A 26,956-nucleotide genomic window follows, 5' to 3' on the forward strand; every position below is an offset into this window, starting at 1 on the left:
TCTACCTATGTCTATAGAATTCTTAAATACCTCTAGTCTTTGTTTGCTTTGGCTAAATCCTGTTCAAGTGGTGGGTTACAAAGCATTGTATTTTGTCTAGGTATGTATAACCAACAATTAACAATGAGATTTTTCAATTCAATTCAATTCCCTCAAATGAGGGAAATTTATTCAGTATATAAAGGCCTCCGGCCCTAAAATACATTGTAAATTACATAAACAATATTAACGTATACATCTACTGACGAAAGTATATATCTCTCTTCTTACATGCATTAAATAAATATTTACACAGATTTTTCAAGATCCTGCTATCAGAAGTCTGCATGAATTGGCAATACTTCAGTTCAGTTGGGTTTTCACGATAGTATCTAGGTATAAAACGTTGCAGCTCATTCCTAAAATAATCACACACTAGAACAAAATGCAGTTCATCTTCGACCAATCCAGACTCACATAATTTACAGAGACGTTCATTGCGTGGTATACCTTCATATCTTCCTAAAACTACTTCCAAATTCAAACTACCCAGTCGGAGTTTAGTCAACAAAATCTTCATCATAACATTTTCAATTATAAATAAATACTTTTCACATATGATATCAGTCTTAAAGATTGAATAATATTTTAACTTAGAATTAGTACGCATAGACTCATCAAAACGTTGTAGTTCTATGTCTGTACAACGTTGCTTAAAAAGTGAAATAAAAACATTTTTATTGGCAACACCTTGTGCAATCCAAACGTGACCAAATCCTCTAGAAAACAAAATGTTTTTGACAGCTAGTGCCCAACACTCCTGGCCACGTTCGGCTTTGTTGTACTGAAATTTATAACACTGAAATAATGTTCTATTATGACTTAATTCAAGAATATATAGCCAATACTTGATAACTCTCATCAGAGTTTGAATAAACAAAGGATATCTGCCCAATTCACCTCGCACACCATCACTAGAAGTTGTTTTTGGTATGTTGAGTAGGTACCTGCAGAAACTTAAATGTACTCTTTCAATTAACATTGATTCATCTGTTCCCCATAATTAGCATCCATAAAACATAATTGGGGCAATTTTAGTATCAAAAATTTTGCACATTACATCAGGAGGTAGGCGACCAAATTTACTGGCAATGCTTTTAACACTAAAAAGGGCTTTCTTAGCCTGTACACTTAAATACTCTTGTGATTTGATCCATGATCCAGACGAACTGAATGTAATTCCTAAGTACTTAAATGAATTAACAGTGTCTATTTGCTCGTCTAAATAATACCATTTTTCATATCTCTTTAATACACCACCACGACGAAAAACAATGATTTTTGTTTTCTCAGTATTGACTGTTAGACCCCATACTTTACAGTAGTTAGCAAGAATATTTATTTGTCGTTGCAGTCCAAATACTGTATCACTGATCAGTGCTAGATCATCAGCATAGAGTAAGTGGTTTATATATGCGCCGCCAAGTTGGATTTCCTGGATGTCAGAAGAATTCAGCTGTTGACTCAAGCTGTTGAGGAACAAATTAAAAAGAAATGGTGATAATACAGACCCTTGCTGAACACCTGATAAACAAGGAAAAGAATTTGTGACTCCATTAGGAGTTTTAACATGTGCATTTAATTGCATATACATGGAACGCAACACTTCAAGGATGTTACCTGTAATTCCAGCATCTTTTAGTTTAGAAATGAGCAGTTGGTGATTCACAGAATCAAAAGCTTTACGAAAATCTACGAAAGCAATATATAATCGACCTTTTTTACGTGACAAGTATCTATTAATTACTGTATACATAATAAAAACATTATCTGTTGTGCGATAACCTTTTCTAAAACCAGCTTGTTCTTGGCAAAAGAAATTCACTGCGTCTGCCCAGAAGTTCAATCTATTCAGGAGAACTCCCGAGAAAACTTTACATAGAACTGAAATAAGTGATATTCCCCGATAATTACTGGGCTCATCACGTTTACCTTTTTTAAAAATGGGGACAATCAGCCCAGTGGCCCACTGCAAGGAAAAGCAACCAGAGCTTAATATTGCATTGAGTAAACTTACAAGCATATCGAGCAAGACTTTTGGCGAATGTTTAAGAAATTCAGCAGGTATGCCATCAATACCAGTCGCTTTGCCCTGTTTCAAAGAGTTCACATATTTAGCTACCTCATCCTCAGTTACTTCAGTGTTAAGAAACGTATCCCATTCGGTGTCACTTTTATTGGCCTCCTCGGAGAGGACATTCCTGAACACCGTTGACTTGGGGATAATTTGAAATGACCGCCAATTATGACTGTTTGATATTTATTGCCAGCAATGTGGAAAAAGAAACACATAACCATAACCCTGCTTCTGGATATTGTTTGAAGTCAAATGATATACCATTTTAAAGCTTATGATATATATTTTCTAAACACGAAATAAAACAGAAATGACCAGGACGAATTTACGGCTCATTCGTGGTGTATTGTCACATATGCTTTGGTATTCCTGACTGTGTCTGTGTGCTCTATCTGCCCCATTACAGGACCTTCTGGACCAATATTGGGATATATCAGTGGCATGTGAGAAGTCTTATATTGAATAATGAAAAACACATAAAATGGCTGACTTTATTCACCATTCAACAACATACATGTTTTAAACTCAGTGATGCACTTGATATTTTATCTTATAGTTGACCAGAATGAAGTAGAAGCCTTGTATGACCAGTACCAAGCACTATGCACCAAGCGGCAAGGAATTACCAGAGAACTTTATGACCAATGTCTTGGACCATTAGGACTAGAGAAAAACTTGGTTTTAGACAGGTTATTTAAGGTATTGTTTTATGTTATCAATAATCATCTTGATGGTCTACAACATGTGGACAATTAGTTTTGTCCTCTGGCTGCAATCAATGTTAGGTATACTTGGCAAAACATGTGAACAAAATTTCAGGATTTAGTCAGGGGAATTTACATTACCTATTGAAAGTGTAGCACTTTTATCTTATACTAGTTGCATAACAAATTTGGAAGGAAATCAGGCTAAAATATTGAAAATTGTTAATTGTTTTGTTTTTTTAAAGATATGTATAAGCAAGCAAGATTGTGGAAAGTTATACATTTTATCTGTAAAATTGTCAAATTGCATGCTTGCAATTTCAATAATGTATGTGACTAGGGTTGTAGCTAACAGATTTTGATTAGCATTTTACCAATACTGAACACTATGAGGATACATTCAGTGGTGGTTCACCAGCATTGAAATGAACCTTTAGTGGTGAACTCCACCACTCACCACCACCTGGGACCACCACCCACTTAGCTACAACCCTAGTATATGTCACTGGCATATGATCTTTTTGAGATAATGCATCAATATGATTAATTGCTCTTATAGACTTTTATACATAAACCAATTTCAAAAGGGTTCAATTTATGGGTTGGGATAAATATTGGGGTATTTTAGATATTCTGTAGGTAGATATCATATACGGGCAGTAATAAAATAACCAGTAATTAAGACTTAATTAATAATACTGTTACTTCTGATCCCTATTTTGGGCAGTGTAGGATTAGTTTCAAATGCCCATGCACTAAGATTTTCTCCAATGCTACTCAGATGAATTAGAACGTATAGACCACTTTACATGTGACGTCATTCCCGGCAGTAAGCGCATGAATTATGGCAATTTACATTGCTCTTTGCCCTGCAGCATCGTAGTTTGCTCAAGGCACATTCATTTTAAATCGCCAACCTCATTGCATATAGTAGGCCTACAAGAAAGCCATTGAACAGTGTAGCGATTCGTTCAAGCATATCGATAGACCAGTCCCTTGCCTTTGTTGATAAACAATGATGTCAAGTAGTCTATATCTACCAAAAAAACGTTGACAACGTAAAGAAAGCAGCAAGTTTAAAAAGCCCCCACCTCGGCTCACTTTTTGAAACTTGGTCCCATTTTGAATATCAACAGCAAATCGGTGTTTTTAGCATCATTGTCATTAACATGCCTACTTGTTATTCGTTTAATTCAATCATTGATCATGAACTTAATAATTATTATAAAACAAAACATATATAGGATATTGGCCAAGAACAACATAATAACCTTTCTGATCGTTCCAGAATGCTAACAACTTTTAAGTAATATATCGCATCGGCACATTAAAGATTCATAACACTTCTGGAAATGTTTTAAGTTGATAATTATGACAAAGTTTAAATCAGTATATTTTACTAATGGGACCAAGTTTCAAAAAGTGAGCCGAGGTGGGGGGCTTTTTAAACTTGCTGCTTTCTTTACGTTGTCAACGCTTTTTTTTGGTAGATTTCGTTTTTTTTTATGAATGAAGCCGAGTAGCTCCAAGCTTGAAAAGTCATCCGGTTACTGAAATACTCCATAAGACGAATAAAGCGAAAAATAGAAGTTTGAATAATATTATCCTTGATTTATAACAATAAAAAATACGAGTATATGTAGCTATAACTAAAATGTACGTGGTTCTTTGTAGCACTGGGGCAATCTAGTTGGATATCCAAATTTCGCCGTTTGTGGTTCTTTGTAGCCCTGCAGGCAATCTAGTTGGATATCTCTATTGAGCGGCGGTTGTTGGCGGTTTTTCGCGGTTCGTGGTATTCCTTTATTCTTCAAGCCCTGTCCTCTATCGGGGCTAATTTATTGTTTAAGCTTGTTGGAAATCCATATTTCATGCGGTGTGTGGTTCTTTGTAGCCCTGCTGGGCAATATAGTTGGATATCTCTATTGAGGTGGTTGTTGGAGGTCTTTCGCGGTTCGTGGTTATAATTTTCCTTATCCTTCCAGCCTTGCCCTCTATTGAGGGCTAATTTATAGTTAAAACTTGTTGGACATCCATATTTCGCTTTCTAGGGGCAATCTAGTTGGATATTTCTATTGAGCGGCAGTTGTTGGCAGCTTTTCGCGGTTTGTGGTTTTAATTTGTAGGATATCCATATTTCAAGATTTGTGGTTCCTGAGTCCTGCGTGGCAATCTAGATAGATATCCAAATTTCGCGGTTTGTGGTTCTTTGTAGCCCTGCGGGGCAATCTAGTTGGATATCCCTATTGAGCGGCGGTTGTCGGTGGTCTTTTGAGATTTTCCCTTTATTTTCTGGCCGCCCGCGCCTCTACATCCCGAGGATGCTTTTCAATAATTTAAATTATACGGTGTCAACAATTACTATTACTTGGTATGATAACTTATCTTACCATGTTGACTTGTTTGTTAAGGCAACTTTCGCGGTTCGTGGTTATAATTTCCCTAATCCTTCAAGCTTTGCCCTCTATCGAGGGCTAATTTATAGTTAAAACTTGTTGTACATCCATATTTCGCGGTTTATGGTTCTTTATAGCCCTCTGCGGGCAATCTAGTTGGATATCCAAATTTCGCGGTTTGTGGTTCTTTGTAGCCCTCTTGGGGCAATATAGTTGAATATTTCTATTAAGCGGCAGTTGTTGGCGGTTTTTCGCGGTTTGTGGTTTTAATTTGCAGGATATCCATATTTCAAGATTTGTGGTTCCTGAGTCCTGCGGGCAATCTAGCTGGATATCGAAATTCGCGGTTTGTGGTTCTTTGTAGCCCTCTTGGGGCAATCTAGTTGGATATCCCTATTGAGCGGCGGTTGTCGGCGGTCTTTTGAGATTTAATTTTACCTTTAATTTCGGGCCGCCCCCTCCTCTACATCCCGAGGATGGTTTTCAATAATTTAAATTATACGGTGTCCAAAATTACTATTCCTTGGTATGATAATTTATCTTACCATGTTGACTTATATTGTTTGTTAAGTCAACTGGACGTGACAAAATATCCTGCTATGTAGACATTAATTTGTTGCTAAATTGACTTGGCATAATAATTTATTTCGGGAAGAATACATCCATTTTTGGTATGTCGACTTAGCATGATAATTTATCTTGCCATATTGACTTGTTTGTTCAGTTGTCTTGGCGAGATATTTTATATCGTCATGTTGACATAATGCTGATAATAAGTTGACATGGCAAGATAATTATCTTGTCAAGTTGTGTCACATAGACGTTTCCGTACTATATATGCTTGATAAATGTTATTTGGATTTTTTTTTCCTGCTGGCCTTCCATACTAGCGGAACAATTTTCCACACCTACAGAGTGTTTGTAATCAACCTACCGGGACGGTATGACAATTGTCATGTTCTACGATAGCTGAAGATGACAGAGAGTCAGGTCTCTTAATCGATTCAACAACCATTCATATATACATATCACAATCATCATTGTCCTATTATCATGCGAATTTGCCCGTGGTAGGACAAAATATATTTAAATGAGAATAACAATGAGTAACGTCGTATTGCATACCCTATAATACCTGATCTGGTTTCTTGTGTTATTCAGATTTCTTTTGATCCTTGATGGTGTTGTATCACATTATGCTGTGTTTTTAAATAGGCCCTTAACACAAAAAACAATTTCCATGAAAATCAAACAACTTGCTTTAATAAAAAAAATAATATCACAATAGCACTGGATGTTTAAAATTATGTTATCCTTGATTAATGACAATAAATTGTTTAATAAAACATTGAAAAAAAAATTAGTTGGTCACGGGTTTCAACTCGGGATAGCGTATCTGGAGTCAAGCGCACTAACCATTAGGCCACGGACCTCTGCTGTAAAATACTGTGTCGAAATACAGCATTTATTATATAAATGGATGCGTCGTCCGATAAGAACAAAAGAATTGTGAAAAACTTGATTTTTTGGCGAATGGGGCTCAGAATTTGTATGTAGGGTATCCAGGAATCTGCTAGGGTATATTTGGAAGTGAATCTGAAAAAGTAGTGTGAAGGTGATAACCAGGTAGACCTGTAGCAGTGTCCAAAAATTCTGGATCAGTATGATTTGCAACTAATTTTCGCTATGAAATACCGCGTGAAATGGAAGCAAAAATATTTGTTTATTACGAACAATGATTGACTGTAGGAATGGTGGCCCTTTTGGAATTAATGAGTTGTCACGATATTACACCTGGGACTGTAAATAACATTTAGCATGGTTTTAGATACATTTTGTACCCAGCGAAAAATAACATCGAACAATAGAAGTCAAGTGTTTTAATGTTATGTGTAAATATAGTCTCGCGGGAGCATCTGTTATTAGTCTTCTTTATCAGTCTTTTTTTTAAAAACTTGCTGGTCACGGCTACCGCGTGACTCTAATATTATGTTTGTTTTCATGTGTTACAGTTCTATGATATAAATGGTGATGGATACATAGATTTTGAAGAATTTATTAATGGACTATCAGTACTAGTTAAAGGATCTCAAGAAGAGAAGATTGCATGTAAGTATTTCAGAGCAAAAACACACTAAACAGACAGATAACATAAAAAAGTCACAAGATAGACACATAAGATGACAAAAAAGACACTCAAGGTGTGTATTATACTTACAAAGACTGACACACAAGAAAGTCACAAACGCACCCCTAGGGGTGTGTTGGGGTGTCAACACTAGCTTTATGTACATTATTGTTTAATTTTCAGTTATGTTGTTCTTCATCCTCAGATTTGTTGTTAATGTCTTCCAGTTTCAGTGTAATGTCAAAGTTTACATTTTCTCAGAACACCAAGTTTTGTGCTCCATGCAGCTACCACAAGATGTAATTCAAAATTGATAAAACGCAAAAAATGATGTGCACAAAAATAAGGCACTTTAAAGTATCTGAATTTCATCCTTATTTGATGACCTCCCTCACGTTTCAAAATATATTTTTTTTTTACATCTGCTGAACCTTACTATTGAATTGTTTACTGCGTATTCTGTAGGTTGGACATCTGGCCTTTTACTCCATCCATCACTCCTATTCCCCGGATCTGGAGTACCTCTGTAGTGAAATTTTGCATTGGAATGTACAGTACACTTTCTGTTCATTCTTTTTCGTTTGACACAATGGTTTGACCTTTTCAGTAAATCCCATAAGCCTTTGCTAGTAGAGCTAAGATGTTGTCATTTGACATCATTTGACGTCAAATGACGACATCTCGGGTCCTATCGCAAAGGCTTAAGGTCAATTAACATTAATTTGGTATATTAATAATTACATGAAGGATGGACCCAAATGCAAGCAGTGCCACTGTGTTTAGGTATCCCTCTATTGACTCTCTCCACCAAGGTGTAAATGGTACTGGCATATGCTGAGAAGTTAAAAACAGGCTTGTGTTGGCGATCAAGTAAAATGGATGGGCACATGTGATTTTAGCATCATTCTAGCATGACTTAACCTTACATTTTAGATAACTTACATGATAACTGGTGATTATTTTTCAGATGCTTTTGAAGGTTACGACTTGGATGGTGAGGGTACTTTAAGTAGAGACAATCTGCGCAAGATGTTCAAGGCATACTTCTACATTACCATTGAATTAGTTAGGGATGTTGTCAAGGCTTGTGAGGAAGAAATGGTGGGTTAAATAATAATAATCATGACATTATGACCTGATTATGCAAAATAAGCATTTATTCTTAAATACCTCTAGTCTTTGTTTGCTTTGGCTAAATCATGTTCAAGTGGTGGGTTACAAAGCATTGTATTTAAATCAAAACCATGAATCACAGCTTATCTATATCCATTTTGTTAGGCCAAAAAAAAAAAGTTTGTTGCAAAGCTCACAAGAAATTTAAAAACAAATGCGAAATGCGATTTGTTTTTTTTTTTTTTTTCCGACTTTTTTTCATTGTATTTTGATTTTCCTCGATTTTTTTTTTAAAAAACTAAAAAAATTTTTTTTTTTGAAATAAAAATATTTTCAGCATTTGTTTTTTGTCAAATCGTGGGATTTTACAAATGTGCGCGCAAGCTTTGAGACAAACCTTTTTTTTTGGCCTTATAAGTTCTGTACTTATTGACCAGTAACAATTTCATTTGGACTATTATTCCCTTCTCAGATGGCCAACTTTGATGATACCCAAGGCAGGCCAGTCTCATCATTGTTTAGCGCTCCTATTCCAACTGATACAGGAGGGGCACCTAATGCAAGTGGCAAAGTGCCGTTTCCTGGTAATCCTGGTAGTAGGTAAGTACTTTCAGTCATATTTGGTTTATTAGGAATCGGGACAGGGTCCGGTGTAAGCGGTGGCCCAGGTGGCATCGCGCTAACAGATTCTGCATTGCTTAGGCCAGTATATTCCTATTCCAACTGATACAGGAGGGGCACCTAATGCAAGTGGCAAAGTGCCGTTTCCTGGTAATCCTGGTAGTAGGTAAGTACTATCAGTCATATTTGGTGAATTGAGTCAGTTTAGTTTATTAGGAATCGGGACAGGGTCCGGTTTAAGCATTGGCCAAGGTTGCCTCGCACTAACAGGTTCTGCATTGCCTAGGCCAGTAAATATTCAACAATGCTGGCCTGGCAGGCCAGTAGATTTTTTAAAGATGATATACATGTAAGGCAAAAATATAATTAAAATAAGTGAAGGGTACATGGGACCATTTCTGATACACCTTATATTTTTATGTTCTAATCTCACCGTGACGTAGGTAAGAGCCTATCACTTTTCTGTATGGATATATGTTGGGGTGTATGTATCTATGTGACATATTGGTTAAAATTTTGGATAAAGTTCAAATCCTGTAGCTACCAAAAATGAGTCAAAGGTAATTTGAGTCAAGTTGTAAATTTGTGTTGACTATTGTACTGAGTGACCCGCACAAATAATATAAAAATTAATGATGCAGACCTCCAAATTCTCCAATCTTACTAAAAAGAAAAGGACCAGAAAAACTTCTGCAAGCATCAACAAGAATTCCAGGGTGTGATATTTCGATATTATTTAAGAAATGGTTCCGGGGTGTTCTGAATTGTTCCAAAGTGTTCCGATTGTTTGAAAGTGGTCTGAGTTGTTCAAAGTGTTCTAAGTTGTTCCTAAGTGTTCCAGGGTGTGCCAAAGTGTTCCAAAGTAGACCAGGTGTTCCAAAGTGTTCTAGGGTGTTCCAATGTGTTTCTAGGTGTTGTAGGTGTTTCAAAATGTTTTGGGTTTCAAAATGTACCGGAGCATTTCGGGCTATTCCGAAGTGTTCCAAAGTGTTTTGGTGTGTTCCAGAGCAATTTGGGCTGTTCCAAAGTGTTCCGAGGGGTTTTAAAGTGTTTTGGGATGCTCTGGGGTGCTTCTAGTGATCAGAAGTGTTCTATGGTGTTCTGTAGTGTTTCCAGTTATTCCAAAGTGTTTGGAAGTACCCAAGGTGAACAAACGTTAAAGCAGGGGGCCGGCAAAACAGGCGAGACTTGTCTTTCGAGAACCTCCTTGTTATAACTAATTCTTGGAGCCCCTTTTTGTATACTAGGCTAAATATACTTATTCTTGTTGTAGATGTTTTAAATTAGTTTTGTATGGTGATGTCAATGCTGGCCTTACTGGTCGTCTCCTCTGGAAATAAATTTGCATTCATTCTTTGTACTGTTGATGTTATGCAAATTTAGTCACATGATCGGGTCAACAACTTTTGAGGACACACCACCTGCTATAAATGAATGCCCTTTCTCTGTTATAAGTTTTAAACCATGTATTCCCAGCAGGGCGTGTTTGATTAACCCCAAGAGAACACTACCTGCCTATTGGTCAAAAAGAAATTTTCATTATCAATTGGACCAATCAGCAACATTGATAGAATAATTTCACCATACACAAAAATTGGGGTGAATTATTTGCAAAGCTCCATTCTGATTGGTGATTAAAATGAAGATATCATGTTATTGACCAATCAGAGGCAATGTTAGATCTGCAGGTAGTGCTCAGTGGGTTAAATCTGAAACTACTGCCACAAGAAGTGTGAGATAGTATTTTAGCAGGTCAATATGTGTTTATTCTTTTTCAGGGAAGACATGTGGCCAGTAATGGAGGCTATGTCACAAGATGCAATTGAAGAAATGGTTGAGAATGTCTTCAAGATGGCAAAAGTGGAGCTAACAGAGAGGTAAGATTCACCAATTTTGATGAAGAATAATGTTCCATTTGAAAAATTGTGCTGAAAGATATGCAGTTTTCATTTGCAATTTATGTTATAAGATGCTTGTAGTGCACACTCATTGTACTATGTTTAACATAAAGGTATGAAGCAATTCTTCTCCATCAAGGCTCCTGTTTTGAATATGCAACCTGTACATTGATTCAAACCTAATACCTTTCAATCTTCCGCTCTTCTCCAGCATGCCTCTGTGGCTCAGTTGGTTGGAGCAGCGTGCTAGTGTTAGGTTGCCAGTTGGAATCATTGATTCGCAAGCTTAATTGGAAATAAACAATTTCCTATTGCACCTGCTACTTGTCTTTGGCAAACACGACAATATACAGTTTCTCAAACTGGGGAATATAGCTCGTCAGCCGTGAGTATGGATGGAAACTCTGCCCTACTCTTATCACAAATTAAAGAATGGGCGAAATAAATGGGCCAACACAAATTGATATATACATAGATTCAGGTCATTCTTATTCTCTTCAAATGCACAATCAATATTAATAATTTTATAACTCATTGAATACAAAAACGCAATACCAAACTCTTGAACTTACTATAGTCCTAATTGCGTAGACACAGAAAGAAGATTAAAGTAACCATCCATTGATCCTTCCATCTTCCATGCTTCTTGAACAACCTGTTGGGCACCCGCACTGAAGCAGCTGCTGTAGCGCCCCCTGCTCTCAGACTATGCAAACTGCACTTTTTTGCATCTATCCCTACACTATCTAAAGCCTCCTTCAATAAATTTCTACACCTGCTATAAGACCATCTCTCAACTTATGCACATTCCTCAATCTGAAGAAATTAACTGGTATAAATAGAAGTTTCTCACTGAGATACTACCTAATTGCACATAGCACTTTAGCATCATAACAGGGCAGGCTATCATAACAGGAAAGGTTATAGAGCCTGTCTCTGCGATAACAACCCAAGCTCCCTCCCTGAACATAATTCGACACCACATTCTCAAATATTGATCAATTTGCTGTTCTGTAAAAATCCAGCTTAAGATATAATAGATATTAAAACAAATCACATACAAACGAATATGCATGAGGTTGATTGGAACCCATTCCGAATTTGAGAGTAATCTTTTTGAAAATGTCCGGAGTTACCAGGTCCTTCTTGGATACTGGTTTCACTTCAAGCCTTCCAATAAACATCTGAGAAATTTGGCATCACATGGATTGTTGATAACGTCAGAATTACAATCACGATGCCATTTCAAATTGTAAAAGGCCGCCTCACAATACTGTGCTGCTCATCTTGGTGGTACCAAAAACCGAATTTGAATTCTTCCCTTGCACAAAAATGAACTTTGGATTACTGACTCTAATAGTTCTAGTAACCATATGTCTGAAAGGGCTGCTGCTAGAAATAAATAAAGTAAGGGTCAAAACAAAGCTGATGCCCATTTTGGCACTACCAAAGTACCTACTGCTTTGCAAGCCTGAAGATTCTTCATTGCATACCTGACCATACACACTGGAGGAACTAACCAATTGTTGATGTCTGCCCAATTTCTTGCAGATGCATTTAATTGGCTAGTACCAATGCACCAAAATTAAAGGTCAGCAATTTGCAATTTAAATTATCCGCAAAGCGATCAACTCTATGCGGCCCCCATAACTTATCTGAAACTCCCCAATCGTCAAAATCATATTGCGTAAAGAGAATCTGCCATGTGTTTTCCTCTCTTTGAATCCACTGCACTCGCAGGTTGATACTGTGTGCCTTGCAAAACTCAAAAAAGGCCACTCTTAACTCTTGTAATTCATAAATCATAATAATAATAAAACAGTATTTATATAGCGCATTGTGAATCTCAGATTCCTCAATGCGCTTTACAGATTTAAAAACTACCAAACTTAATTTACAATAAATGATTTTAACTTAAGAATTATACAAACAATACAAAGCATAAAATAGCAGACTAGCTGCATGCAAACAAGTTTAGAAAAAATGCTAAGAGTAACACCAGTGAGAGGCCCACTGACAAAATCCCCAAGGGGGATTGTCGGTGCACCTCACACCGGCATCATCAATAAATAAATATACAGCAAGATAAAAATACAGTTTTACATGATAAAAATGGCACTAATATTCTCAAATAACAATTTAAGCACACTAAAACCAAATGAAACAGTACACAACCATCGATGGAGATGCATGTGTAGAGTGTGTAAGAGACTCGTCAATGTAAACACATCCATGAGCCTCCCACACACCAACAAAATTATACACAACAGCAATAATACATGGCAAAACAAATTTGAACTCCAGCAAAACAAACCAACTCCATCCAAAGGATGGGTGGGACTGCCTATGCAAGAAGCATAAGAGACCCACTGATGTAGCATAAGAGCCAATCCGTGGGCCTCCCATGCCCCTTGAACATAATAATAATAATAAAGCAGCATTTGATAAAGCGCTTGATGCCCAGAGGCCCCTAAGCGCTGTACAATAAAATACATCAAAGCAAAATCAAATTATAAACATGCATAATTAATATCAGAATGAAATACAAGCTTAAAAATACGCTTTTAAAAAGATAACCTATTACAAACTACATCTTAAAAACATGTTAAAAACCAGTTGATACAAGCGTCTATAATACACAGTTGAGTTCAATGTTAAAAATACAACATATAAAATGGTACAGATCAGTAGCAAGATTTTAAAAAGGGCATGCAATATAATACAATTCCCAGCACAAATGTATTGCACTATACAGTAGGAAATTTAAAAAGATAAGTCTTCAATAAACGCTTGAAATCGGCAAGAGAGTTGGCATTCCTAATTTCAATCGGAATGCTATTCCACAATTTGGGAGCTGATGTGCTGAAAGCTCTATTGCCGTAATAGCAGGTCGATACCTCGCGACTGGATGGAGGAGCAAGGAGGCATTGCGAAGAAGAACGAAGTGTGCGGCGAGGTGTGTAATCTGTAAGAAGGTCGGTGATGTATGATGGAGCCAGGCTATTGAGAGCTTTGTATGTGATGAGAAGAATTTTTATCTACCATTGACACCATTGTAATATTATAACCACACTAAATAATAATCATGCTACCTTTTGTGATGATGCACACTCTCATTACCTGTATGCATCTTGACAGTTTCACCTGCTAATCAATTTGCAAACGCTTCAATAGCAAGTTCAACACCTTTCAGTTCACGCCAAGCCGAACTTTTACCTTTCTCCTGATCTTCCCAATTCTGGTGAAAATTCCTGCAACCACAGGCCACGGTCCAAGCACCACAACCTGATGCACTAACATCTGAATGAATAAGAACCTGTGATTCTGAATATACAAATAATGCATTCATTCAGATTATGCAATTGAGATTTCCAGAAGACCATCTCTTCTATAGCCTGTTATCACTAGATAACAAATACACTCGATCCCATTGCACTCGCTTCAGGTTTCAAATCACCTATATGTATAATTGGCTGGCATTTCCATGTGCAAAAATCTAGATTTGAACAATGCAATGGATCCTACCACTGGAGAAAGAGAAATTATCTTCCCTGTAATAAATGGTAGCCAACTTCCTGTTTAAAACTATCTTGCAAGGTAAGAATGGAAGCATGTCATCCACTCTTCTCTGTGTAACTCTCAAAGAACTCTCACAGGGATTCCATGAAAAACCTAACCAATCTAACACCTATGAAGAACACCAAGCCGACATCAATCAAATCTTGTTTCACTCTTGCGCTGTAAGGTTGCACTTTTCTTTAGTGTCTTCTCTACCCATCCATCATCTAAATACAAAACTTCAAAAATACCTTTGCTACGCCAGTACTTCACCAGTGGTCACCAGTGGTTATTTCACCAAAATGCTTAAAGGGGGGATCCAGTTGACCAGGCAAATTTTCAAGGACAACCTAATTAAGTAGGCTTAAAATATAATCAAGTCAATGTTCACCTCTATACCACCAAACTTTGTACAGCTCCCAACTTAATGTGTTTTCCAGATATTTATAGCGGCCTTTAAAAGCATTTTGTATAAATATAAGGAGTGGTAGTCAAACCAAACGGTAATACTAGAAAAGAAAAATATCTAACTCTGCCTGATAGTTCCCAGGCAAAACCCAAATATTTGATTTGATTTGAATTGATTTGAGTTTATTCATGCATATCATTCAATTTACAGAGTTCACATTAAAAAACATAGAATATAAAAGAGACATTAAAATTACATTTAAAATTACAATATACAATACAATTGCAGATATGCATAGGATAACCCTTTAAGCCCTAAAAAGGGCTTATTTCCAAAGGGGTTCTTTAACATTTTTAAACATTGTACACATTACCCCCAAATGAAATAAGGCACATTTTACTCAAAAGTTTTTGCTGGCATATCCGTCAGGAGTATCTCCATTTATTTGTAAACCAGACTTGGATTTAACATCCAATAAAATACGGACCCAAAGGGTACCGCCCAATACATCAAACTTGGCTTAACTTTTCAAGAGAAAATTTCTCAAGAGAAGTTTACATACATTTATTGAGTCAATCCTTTAATATAAATTCCTTAGAAAAGTGCATATACATTAATCCTACTTACCTGAAGCCGGAAACATTCAGGAAAGTAATCTGGATATTTGACATATTTCGTTCAACTTCTCATGCACTATTTCTCAAATTTATTAGTTACGAATTATTACTATTTGTAAACACTTATGCAATTACCTATGGTGATCCAATTATTTTCATATAATTGATTCAAGATAAAATTTGTGGCCCTGTCCCTTTTTTACCGCCACAATTTTTGACCTGGATAGTCTTACTTTCCCCGTAAATACAGAGTCTGTTCCCATCTACACACAGTGTCCGCTCACCCGTAAGATACGGGACCCTCCCAGGAATTTCCCGAGCCAATTCCTAAATTACTCACCCGTAAGATACGGGGCCCTCCCGGTAATTTCCCGAGCCCATGCCTACATTACTTATCCGTAAAGTACGGAGCCTCTCCGGAACAAAGTGTGGCCCAACTTCTCAGAGAAGTTAACCCAACTTAATTCCTTGTATAAGATACGGGCCCTCCAGGGAATTTCCCCGGGCCCTTTTGCACACACACAAGTGTGGCCTAATCTTCTCTTATCATAGAGAAGTTAACCAAAATTAATTCCTTGAAAGTTACATAAATGAATGCAATGAAGAAATGAATGAATGAATGAAAATGAATGAGTTGAATATGAGTTAATTCCTTGTACAATACATAAATGCATGAAAGAAATGAATGAATGAAAATGAATTAATGAATGAATATGGGGCCCTCCAGGGTATTACCCCGAGCCCTTTTGCACACATCGCAAGTGTGGCCCCACTTCTTGGGTCGTAAAGAAGTTAACACAAATTCCTCGTAACATACGGGGCCCTCCCCGGAATTTCCTTGGCCCTTTTGCCCACATGCAAGTGTAGCCCAACTTCTCTTTTTGCAGAAGTTAACCCAAATTAATTCCTTGTAAGATACGGGGCCCTCCAGGGAATTTCCTTGGCCCTTTTGCACACACACACACACAAGTGTGGCCCAACTCTTCTTCTTGCAGAGAAGTTAACCCAAATTAATTTCTTGTAAGATACAGGGCCCTCCAGGGTATTCTCGAGCCCTTTCCACACTCGGCAAGTGTGGCCCAACTTCTTAAAAAGAAGTTAACAGCAATGTATTAACCGGCTAGCTACAGAGCCCTTTTTAAAGGGATTTCCTGAACGCCTAGATCTGTATACCCAAATGCGCCTAACCTCTCCAAGAGAAGTTAAAATGTGCACTTCTTGAATCCTCTCCCTTGGTCAGCTTAACCGCCCTCTTCCTAGTAATTTGCCCATGCCCAGTAGCTACCATTAAAATGCAGACTGCAATACCCCTTAGGTCTATGTACCTCTATATCCCGTCACGATATGGAAGCCTTCCTAGCCAACTACTGCTCCTAAGTAACTGTCCACAAAGGTATTGAATACTGGGATATGACCTAATTTTTTGGGTGTGGTGGGTGGGAAAATTTTCTTCACATTGGAGACCAAACCTACTCCTTTCCATGACAGATAGCAAATGTGCCTAATCCCTGACCAACTGGGCAGTATCACAAGGCTATTGACCACTTCCCATTGGCTACGCCAAACAATAGTCACTAAACCCATTGGCTCTTGCATAAAGCCATTACTATGCAACCAATCAATAAATCAATCATATTGATTTGTCCGAGCACAAGCTTGGACCAGGGTTAGTCTATTTCACAGGGGGTAAATTTGTTTATTGTATAGATACAATAAACTTTATTAACATCAAAATATCAAAAAAACTAAAATATGATACTATCAAAAATCAAAAATTATTATTGCACAAATATTAATCAGAAAGCCAATATTTGCAGGCATGTATGAAAAGGCAAGTCCACCATGATAACTGGGATTCAATGCCAGACCCCACCCCACCAACCCAACCACCACAACGAGCCCACCCAAAAAGCACACCACCACCCCAGGGGAATTGCCTTTCCAGAAATTTCACAGCTACAAAGTAAGATTTTGCATAAGATACTTTGTAAGAGCCTCGAAAATATCGATATGATGGTACCCTGATTTTAAATCAAAATCAATGTGTAATCACCTTTCTTAAAATAAACTGGCCTCAAAAAGAAACTTATAATTTTTCACAAGGTCATATCTTAAATCCTCTTCATAAAATGAACAAAAATTGCACACAGGATTACTTCAATACTCTACTCTAAACACATGTCAGTAACCAAGCAGTTGTCCAAATGACACAACAGCAAAATGCACTGACATGGAACACCTTCCTGAACCAAAATTCACATCCCAACAGATTTCTTTTGTTGGGTTCCAATTATTCGCCTGTGAATGTGGTCCCGGAAGCTGTTCCGTGTCAGTGCATTTTACTGTTGTGTCAGTTGGACAACTGCTTGGTTACTGACATGTGTTAGAGTAGAGTATTGAAGTTATCCTGTGTGTAATTTTTGTTCATGTACAGGCGAATAATTGAAACCCAGCCAAAGAAATCTGTTGGGCTGTGAATTTTGGTCCAGGAAGCTGTTCCATGTCCGTGCATTTTGCTGTTATGTCAGTTGGATAACTGCTTGGTTACTGACATGTGTTTAGAGTAGAGTATTGAAGTAATCCTGTGTGCAATTTTTGTTTATTTTTATGGAGAGGATTTTAAGATATGGCCTTGTGAAAAATTATAAGTTTCTTTTTGAGGCCAGTTTAGTCAAGCGCATCAGAGCAATCCTCAAATTTAATTTTATCTTCAAAGATATTGATTGACAAAACGTGTGATGAACAAAGAACATGGCACCCTTAGATCTCTTGTGTGGGAAGTTCAAGATCACTGACCAGTAGCCATGGGTCTGATAAATTGCTATATTTTGAAAACTTTATATCCAATTTGCTTCAAACAAAAAGCATATTGGTCAGTGTACTTTGCCCTACTCTATAAAGCTGTTTAAAACATGCTCAGACCACTTTCTAGTTTCCAGAAATTGCCCCCAATACCAGGCGTTATATCTGCTTTTTGGATACATTACATATGCCAGCTGATTTTACAGTCATCAGTAGAAAGAAAAAAAAAAAAAAGAGTTAATTTTGAAGTCTGCCTTCTAGTACTAATATGACGAAATGTTTCATTTTTTTTGCATTATATCCCGATAGAATCACGCTGGATCAGTTTAAGGAATTGGCAGTAATTGATAGCAGTCTGATAGCGTGGTTTGATGCCTTGGGAACAGTGTTTTAACATCCTGCATTATCCAAGTTATAGCTTTATAATCCACAAGGTAAGCTGATGTCTACACAAGCAGGCTTTTTTGTTTCTATCTTTGCACGTTCATCATAGATTCAAAATTTGTTCAAAGTAGGGTGAGACTTCTTGTTTTTCAGAGTTCACTGAAGATAATTTTTCACCAGTTTCCTGTCATTCATGTAATTTTTCCCCATGTCACCTGTCTGATGTTCTAGATCTGGATCTGGATAAGGTTAAGTCAGCAGCTTCAACTAGCAAAAGTCATACTATCGCCAACTTTGGTGGAATTACTTTAGGTCAGGTCGAAATGAGCGCGCAATTAATGTGAGAGTGTGCGAAAAAAAAAATTTGCGAGCCTCCTCTTGAAACTGGGTAAGGTTGGTGCTGTCGTGATGTCTTCGGTCAGGGTGTTCCAGTCTGTAGTCGTGATGTTGCCTTAAGAACCACTGGTATTTGTACTAGGTGCCCATTTTATCCATATTTTTTATGCCTCCACCACAAGGCATACATAGGCATAGATCCCATAGGATGGGGGGGGGGAGGGATATGGTCCATGTAATTATCCCCCAAACTTGATGCCTTTATGTGGGTTTCTGACCAAATTAACCTCATTTTGGCCATTTTAACTGGAAAAGTGGCAATTTTTGCATGTTTTGGTCGAATTTATTCCACTTTTAAGAGGATATGGGCCTTTTCTGATTGATTTATTTCTGAAGTTTATGTCCGAAATGTTAAATCTTCAGTTTTTGAAAAAATCACAAAACTTACACTTTATCCCCAAAGAGTTATAGGCCTTTAAAGATGACATTCCCATAAAAAAAATTAAATTTTGGAATTCTTAATTTCAAGGTATTTGACTGTGGGACTAAGTGGACTTTCAATCATTGAAAGTATTAATTGGAAAGAGGTTTATTTAATCAATAAATAACAGTTGAACTATGATAATCCCTATTCAATCCTGTGTTAAGGCAGGAAACTAATTGGCCCATTACTCAGAATAGCAATTCGGCAAAAATACCAAAGTATCATTTACAAAATTATCCATATATAGAAAAGTATTGATGCTGTTTATAAACTTCTGCTATCATTTTAAAGCTTATTGTCTAGTGCTTACAATTTTATTCAAATTATGTGACTTGTTCCTGGTTTTGTCAGAGCGGATCACATATGTGACACGATCTGGTCCATGGGGGCCAAAGGCGGCAAATTTGAAACTGAAATAAAGGTAAAAATAAGGAGTGAAAAAATATAAAATACATAAGAAAATACACATACCAAAACCTCATATCTTTAGAACCAAATAGGCTAGACCTTTGGTGTTTTCAGTATATGATAGCCTAATTTTACTACAAGGTAATAATTATAGTGACTCAATTTTCATAATTGCCTCCTTTGGCCCCCATGGAGCAGATCGTGTCACATATGATGGTTTAGAGTAGGAAAAAAGTGAAATAGTGATTTTTGAATCAAGAAAAACTGAAGGGAAATATAAATAAGGCTCTGAGTGAGTCCTGTGAATTCGAGTCCTGCCCAAAAATGTTGGTACCTGAGTAGTAAAGTCCTTACCTGATTCCTGAAATTTGCAAGTGTAGTGTACTACACACCACAATCAAATTTGCTACACTAAATTTTCCCATGCAAATGAGCAAAAGTGCCACTACTAAATAACTAATGCCCTATCACATGACCAAAACCAGCCAATTATGCATAGGTGTGTTGATTTTTTGGTAAAATATCACGAGAAAAACATTATGAATATTGCTTGCGAGCATTGAAATGCATGACTGAATAATGTAAACATGAGCATGATTGCTTGAAACATGCCCTTCGGTCGTGAATCACTCGCTTCACACTCGTGGACAGTGGAGCTTCATGAATTCTTTATTAAAAAAGTGGAGCTTCACACAAATTACTTGTGAAACCCTGATCTATCCTATAGTATATAAATATCAAATGTTGGTTATCAGCCATTGTGTGTCAGTGGCCTGTAATCAAGCATGCCTAATAGATTTCCTGCTCATCTTTAGCAGCTAACCAGATGACTAGTTGACAGGGAGCTGGACGCTCAGCTTTTTTAACATCTCCTTGGGCAAAAATTGCAACTGAAGAAAAAAAAACCAAACCCTGGTATGCATGTACTGATGTATGAATGCACACGCATCCATTAATACTTTATAAGCTGTTATTTTCGTGTACAGAATTTTTTCGTGATTTTTGAAAATTTTGTAGGTTGTTTATTTCGCGGAATTTATGCAAGTGTAATGTAACTTTATATAAAAACTGCTAAAACTGTATTTTCGTGTGTTGTTATCTTCATGCCTGCACGTCCACTTGTGAAATTCGCGAAAATAAAACCCTCGTGAAAAAAACAGCGTATATATTGGATGGATAGAAACCTCATGTTGTTTACACCTTGTATGCAACAAATTGGAGAATATTTGTCAAATTATGCAAAATATGGGTGATAGGTAGTGTGCCATCCATAATTATTATTATAATATTTTTATTGTCATTATGATTGATGCTGACCCTGGAAATATCCATTTGACAAGTATTTTGTTATGAGTATTGATCACAAGCATTGAAAATTTGACATGGATACCATTTAGATGCATTTTTCTTGCCCTCACCATGGTGACTTGTAAACAGATCTCTAAGAATCACTTTGAATTTCTCAAAGCACACATCAAGGATTGACAAACAGAAGGCCTTAACTCACTTTTAGCCATTTTGAGATTTTGGTACCAAAATCATCTGTAATACCCACAGATTCTTAAAATCATAAAAAGCCTTAAGGGCTGGGGTATGAACGCTTGGACAGTATTTATTTTGGGACATTAGAGCACATCAGACATATCGAATTGCATTCTGAATACGAAGAATGTCCTTCTGATATCAAATAATTTTGAATTTTTGAAATTCGCAATTTAATACACATTTTATGGCAAATCATTAAAAATTGATATTTTTGATATTTAACAGTACTTGAAGTAAACTTTATAAATCTGATGATTTATACTTAACGTGTATGTAGGTGGGTTGAAAAAGCCGACGATCAATTGAAAATTTTGACCTTTTCAGATTGAAGATATGGATTTTTTTTCCCAAAACACCAAAAAAATTAGGTCTTTTTGGGAAAAAAATCCATATCTTCAATATGAAAGGTCAAAATTTTCAATTGACCGTCGGCTTTTCCTCCTCTACATACACTTTAAGAATATTTCATTAGATTTATATAATTTACTTCGAGGACTGTTATATATCAAAAATTTGAAAAATATCAAATTTTTATAATTTGTCATAAAATTTGTATTATATTGTGATTTTCAAAAAATGAAAATTATTTGATATCAGAAAGACATGCTTCAGTATTCAGAATACAATTCGATAGGTCTGAGGTGCTCTCATGTGCCACAAAAAATACTATCGAAACGCAATAAACGCTCATTTTAGATCCCTTAACTCAATCAACTTCCTATTGCATCTATAGCACAATAATACATTTCAATGCAAAATATTATTTTACTCATTTTTCTCAAAAAGGCACTTTTTGAGTTAAGGCCTTCTGTTTGTCAACCCTCGACATATTCATTTGCACAAACCTACATCTGGGTGAGGTGGAGATACATGTTTTCCTCAAATCTATCCTGTAAACTGTTGGCATAGCTATAGAATTACTACACACACCCATTGTCTTCAATTGTTATAGCGCCATCCTTACTTACTTCACGGCTGTTAATAATTTTTAGATTAGAACGGGGGCTAAATTATTTTATTGAATTATTAATTGACCAACCGCGTCTACACACTGAAAGGAATACTGTATATTTTCAACTGTTTTTCATTATGCTGTAACAATCAAGCCCAAAGACTTGTACTAAGACTAAATTCAGTTTATGCATTCTAATTTTTGGAAAAGACATGTTTCATTCTTATAACTAACCATTTATTAAAGTAAAGCAAAAAAGTGAAAATTAGAGCAAATTTTGTCATATACTCAAGATTTTGAATGCTTAGACTTGTTCCAAGTCTGTGATTTTTGTGGCTCGATTGTCAGCAAAACATGCCGAAAATGCATGTTTTTGGCTCTTTTTTCAAGAAATTAGTAAAATAGTGAACTTTTTCTTTTATCTCCAGTTAGGACTAAATGAAAGATTAGGATTGAGCTGCTGTTTCATTTGACAGAACTTGATAATAATTTTTTAATCCCAAAAAATTAGTGCTGTGTTTTTCTGGAATGGGGAGTAGTATTCTCCATGGTGCTTGTAGCAGGTGGTGCTATAAATAATTCAAGTCATTAGTCTAGCAAGGAGAACAGACAGACAGACAGACACAGAGTAATGCTACATGAATGGCATAGAGATTGAATGAGGGTCACTAACCAGCCTCTAGGATATCCTGTGACCATAAGGCGGACTGTGTATCAGGCACGGGTATGGGGGGGGGGGGGGAGAAAAGAGAAGAAAAAGAGGCAAGGAACATTGTTTTAGAAGAGAAACAGTTAAATTGCACATAATTGAGTAGGCCTATGCCTAAAAAGCCCAACAGTCGGGTCGATCGTAAATATAATATAGGCCTGTGATTATTTTAGGCAGTGCTCTTGGCCCACCCATACGCAGGGCCCATCACATTTTTTATGCCTCCACCGGAGGTATTATGTTTTCTGGTTGTCCGTCTGTCTGTCCATCCGTCCGTCTGTCCATCTGTCCGTCCGTCCGAGCTTGCGAGTGCAATTTCTCGGAACTTGTAAGGCGTATTGTGATGCAATTTGGTGGAGGGGTGGCAATTGGTGGTCTCCAAATTTTAGCAGGTTTTCGTCGCAAAATATGGTAATTTGCATAATTTATGCATATCAAGCATAAATTCTAGTTCAATAAAGACAGACTCAATGCTGATGCGAAATTCTAGTTCAATAAAGACAGACTCAATGCTGACTTCAACATCAATCCATGCATGCTTAACCTGCAGTGGTGGCACTACGGGGGCATTTTCCCCCCAAATATTTTTCTTGCCCCTCAGTTTGCCCCCCCCACTTTTGAGGCAAAAACCCTACTAAGTAAAATTATGTAAATTTCCATTTTTTGCAGCAATTTTGCGCAAATTTGTCTATTTTGACCCCTTTGATATTCACTTTGGCCCCCCCCCCCCTGAAAAACTTCCTGGTGGTGCTGCCACTGCTAACCGGTAGGCCTGATTGTGAGTCTGGATCTTATAAAGTGTCAATGGAGCAGTGTAACATTTAAAATTTTGCAAATTGAGAACAGACCCCTTTTTGGTCTTTCCTGAAGTATGTTCAGAGTGAGACTTAGTATCCACATTTCTGTCTGTCTTTAGGGTGTCTCTGTGTGTGTGTGTGTGGAGGGGGGGTGTATGGGTGTGTGTCTGTCTGGAGCAGTATCTGGGGATCAGTAAGAACTACAGGGACACTACTTGGTGGGAGGAAGGATATCCAACTGCGCTTTGTGCCTGTATGTTTTTCGGTGAAAAATATGCATATTAAAGTAGCTAATTTGTATAATTTTAATGCGAAAATCATCGCAATTTGATAGCAGAGTTTTGGGGACAGATTATCTCAACATACATCAGGCATATGGTAGCAAAACCTGGTGGCAGGAATGATACACACCTGCTGATCACCTGATTAGTTTTGGGGTGCATTTAGTTGTTGATTTGCATAATTTATGCGGAACTCTTCTACAAATATGGTTAGTTGGAAATGTGATAAAATAGACCACATGAATATATATTATCACCAGATCTGATTGTTGTATGGTAACGAAACTTGGTCAAAGGAAGGTTATCTACTAGTTGCATACTGGCTTAGATTTTTATCACAAAATGTAGTAATTAAGTTGGTAATTGCGCAAATCTCTCTGAATCTCATCTGGCACATCTGGATTGGGTAAGGGTAAAGTGGGTGAGGTAGGTAAAGTCATTTTGGAGTCAAATCATTATAGATTGTTGCGGGTTTATGAAACTTAGAGTAAACGACCACCAAAGCATGACAAAAAATATCAAGGTCAGTTTGGGGTCATCCAGGGTCATCCAAGGTCAAATCTCCATAGATTGTCATAGGTTCATGATATTTAGTATAAACAAACACCGAAGCAAGACAAAGAATTTGAAATTGAAGCTCATTTTGGGGTCATCCAAGATTAAATCGCCATAGATTGTCAAAGGTTCCTGATATTTGGTATGAACGACCTTCGAAGCAAGACAAAAAATTGGCGGGGTCATCTGGGGTCATCTACAATTATTGTTGCAGATTGTCGCAGGTTCATGAAATTTGGTGGGAACAACCACTGAAGCAAGACAAAAAGGTCAAGGTCATTTGGGGTCATCCTTGGTCAAGTCACTGTAGATTGTAATTTTGGGGTCATCCAGGGTCATCCAAGGACAAATCGCCATAATTTGTCACAGGCTCATATTTGGTGGGAATGACCACCTAATTGAGACAAAGAATGTCAAGGTCACTTTAGGGTCATTTGGGGTCATCCAGGGTCCAGTTGCCATAGATTGTAACTTACAGGTTCATGATATTTGGTAAGAATGACCACTGAAGCAAAGGTCAATTTGCCATAGATTGTCACAGGTTCATGAAATTTGGTGGGAATGGCCACCTAAGTGAGACAAACAATGTCAAAGTCATTTTAGGGTCATTCGGGATCATCTGGGGTCAAATTGCCATAGATTATTGCAGGTTCGTGAAATTCGTCACTTTTAAAACTGGACCTTTTGTCTAATCAAATGTTTGTAACTTTACTTCTTGAGGTCACATTGGATTCCATGGGGTGTCATAATGTGTAGGATTCGATAGTGCATTTATTAAAAAATAAATTTACCCAAATATGGTTTAGTTTTAAAATTAGATTTTTTTCCAAGTGTAAGGATACTTTTTTGGCGCAGTATACTAACATACAATGAAACAGGTTTATGAAAACAAAGTTGGGTATTGAAAAAAAACTACATTTATGACCGTCCACCACAAACCGCTCGTAAAGTCGGCAAATTGTATTCTGAGTTACAGTGCAAAATGTGCATAAAGGTTGTATTCAAATGTACCTCAAGTTGGTGCGACATGTTTCTCATTTTGCTAGTAAGAGTCAAACACCTTTTAAACCAATCATTAATCCTATTGTTGAAGAGGATAAAAAGCTTCTACTTATGTATAGAACTCCTAAATAGCTCTAGTCTTTGTTTGCTTTGGCTAAATCCTGTTCAAGTGGTGGCTTAACCAACAATGATTAACAATGAGAGGACATTCCTGAACCTCGTTGACTTGGGGATGATTTGAAGTGACCGCCAATTATGACCATTTGATATTTAATACCTGCTGTGGAATAATGTAGCACCGAAATAGTGCAGAGGATGTTTAAATACATTCCCATAACCCAATGGGGTTTCTGACCTTGGTATGTCTGCCTTTTGTACACATGTGGCACAGTTGACCATACCTTGCATTGGGATTGTGTGTAAATATCTGGTGTTTTCATCCTTTTATTTAACATTCAAAACATTGAGACTTATGAATAAAATTAATACATTGGGACATTATGAATGTTTTCTATAAGAAAATCCAATTTAATTTTGATAAGTCTCGACTATGAGCTCGTTGGCTGCAATTTTAAAATTAGCATTTTGTGTGTGTGGTAATGGGGACTTTGCCTTTAAAATTAGGTTATATTGATCCAATTTCCCAATCATAGTGCATTGTAGGAATGCCTTTAAGCCTCCTCTGGAAATAGTGTACCCTTTTACTGAAGAAGCAAAGTTTAACAAACCATACCGCCGCTTCTGGATATCGTTTGAAGTCAAATGATATATCATTGTAAAGCTTATGTTATATATTTTCTAAACACGGAAGAAAACAAAATTGACCAGGAGCCGACTCTACGAGCATATCGTCGTGGACGGTCACATTTGTGCAATGTGTGAGTCTTTAAGGTGTCTTTGCCAGTAGATAGATTTGTACTACTATCTTGTATTTGCAGTGAGCCTCTATAAATTTCCCATGAGCTTTGCCTCACACATTTATTGTAATTGCATTGGCAGTCTAATAAACCTTTATACTGGACTGAGATTATGTAATTTACAGTTATCAGCACTAGTACTTGGTTGACCTATATGTATATTGTATACTGTGACAATTTTTGCACATGTAATTTGTCTCGCTTCGCTGATTTTTAACTACTTG

The 26,956-nt window shown here is 36.9% G+C and overlaps 1 protein-coding gene across 1 annotated transcript in view; it reads left to right on the forward strand.

The window, feature by feature from the left end:
- LOC140148183 (uncharacterized) overlaps positions 1 to 26,956 on the forward strand; it is a 49,496-nt gene that overhangs the window by 16,221 nt on the left and 6,319 nt on the right. The window contains 6 exon segments of the mRNA XM_072170043.1: positions 2,673 to 2,815; positions 7,229 to 7,325; positions 8,312 to 8,445; positions 8,930 to 9,057; positions 10,857 to 10,955; positions 18,672 to 18,796. Coding sequence (XP_072026144.1) covers positions 2,673 to 2,815; positions 7,229 to 7,325; positions 8,312 to 8,445; positions 8,930 to 9,057; positions 10,857 to 10,955; positions 18,672 to 18,756 — 686 coding nt within the window. The 3' untranslated portion in view covers positions 18,757 to 18,796.

This window comes from Amphiura filiformis, chromosome 3, assembly GCF_039555335.1.
Source record: "Amphiura filiformis chromosome 3, Afil_fr2py, whole genome shotgun sequence".
NCBI classification, from domain to species: domain Eukaryota; kingdom Metazoa; phylum Echinodermata; class Ophiuroidea; order Amphilepidida; family Amphiuridae; genus Amphiura; species Amphiura filiformis.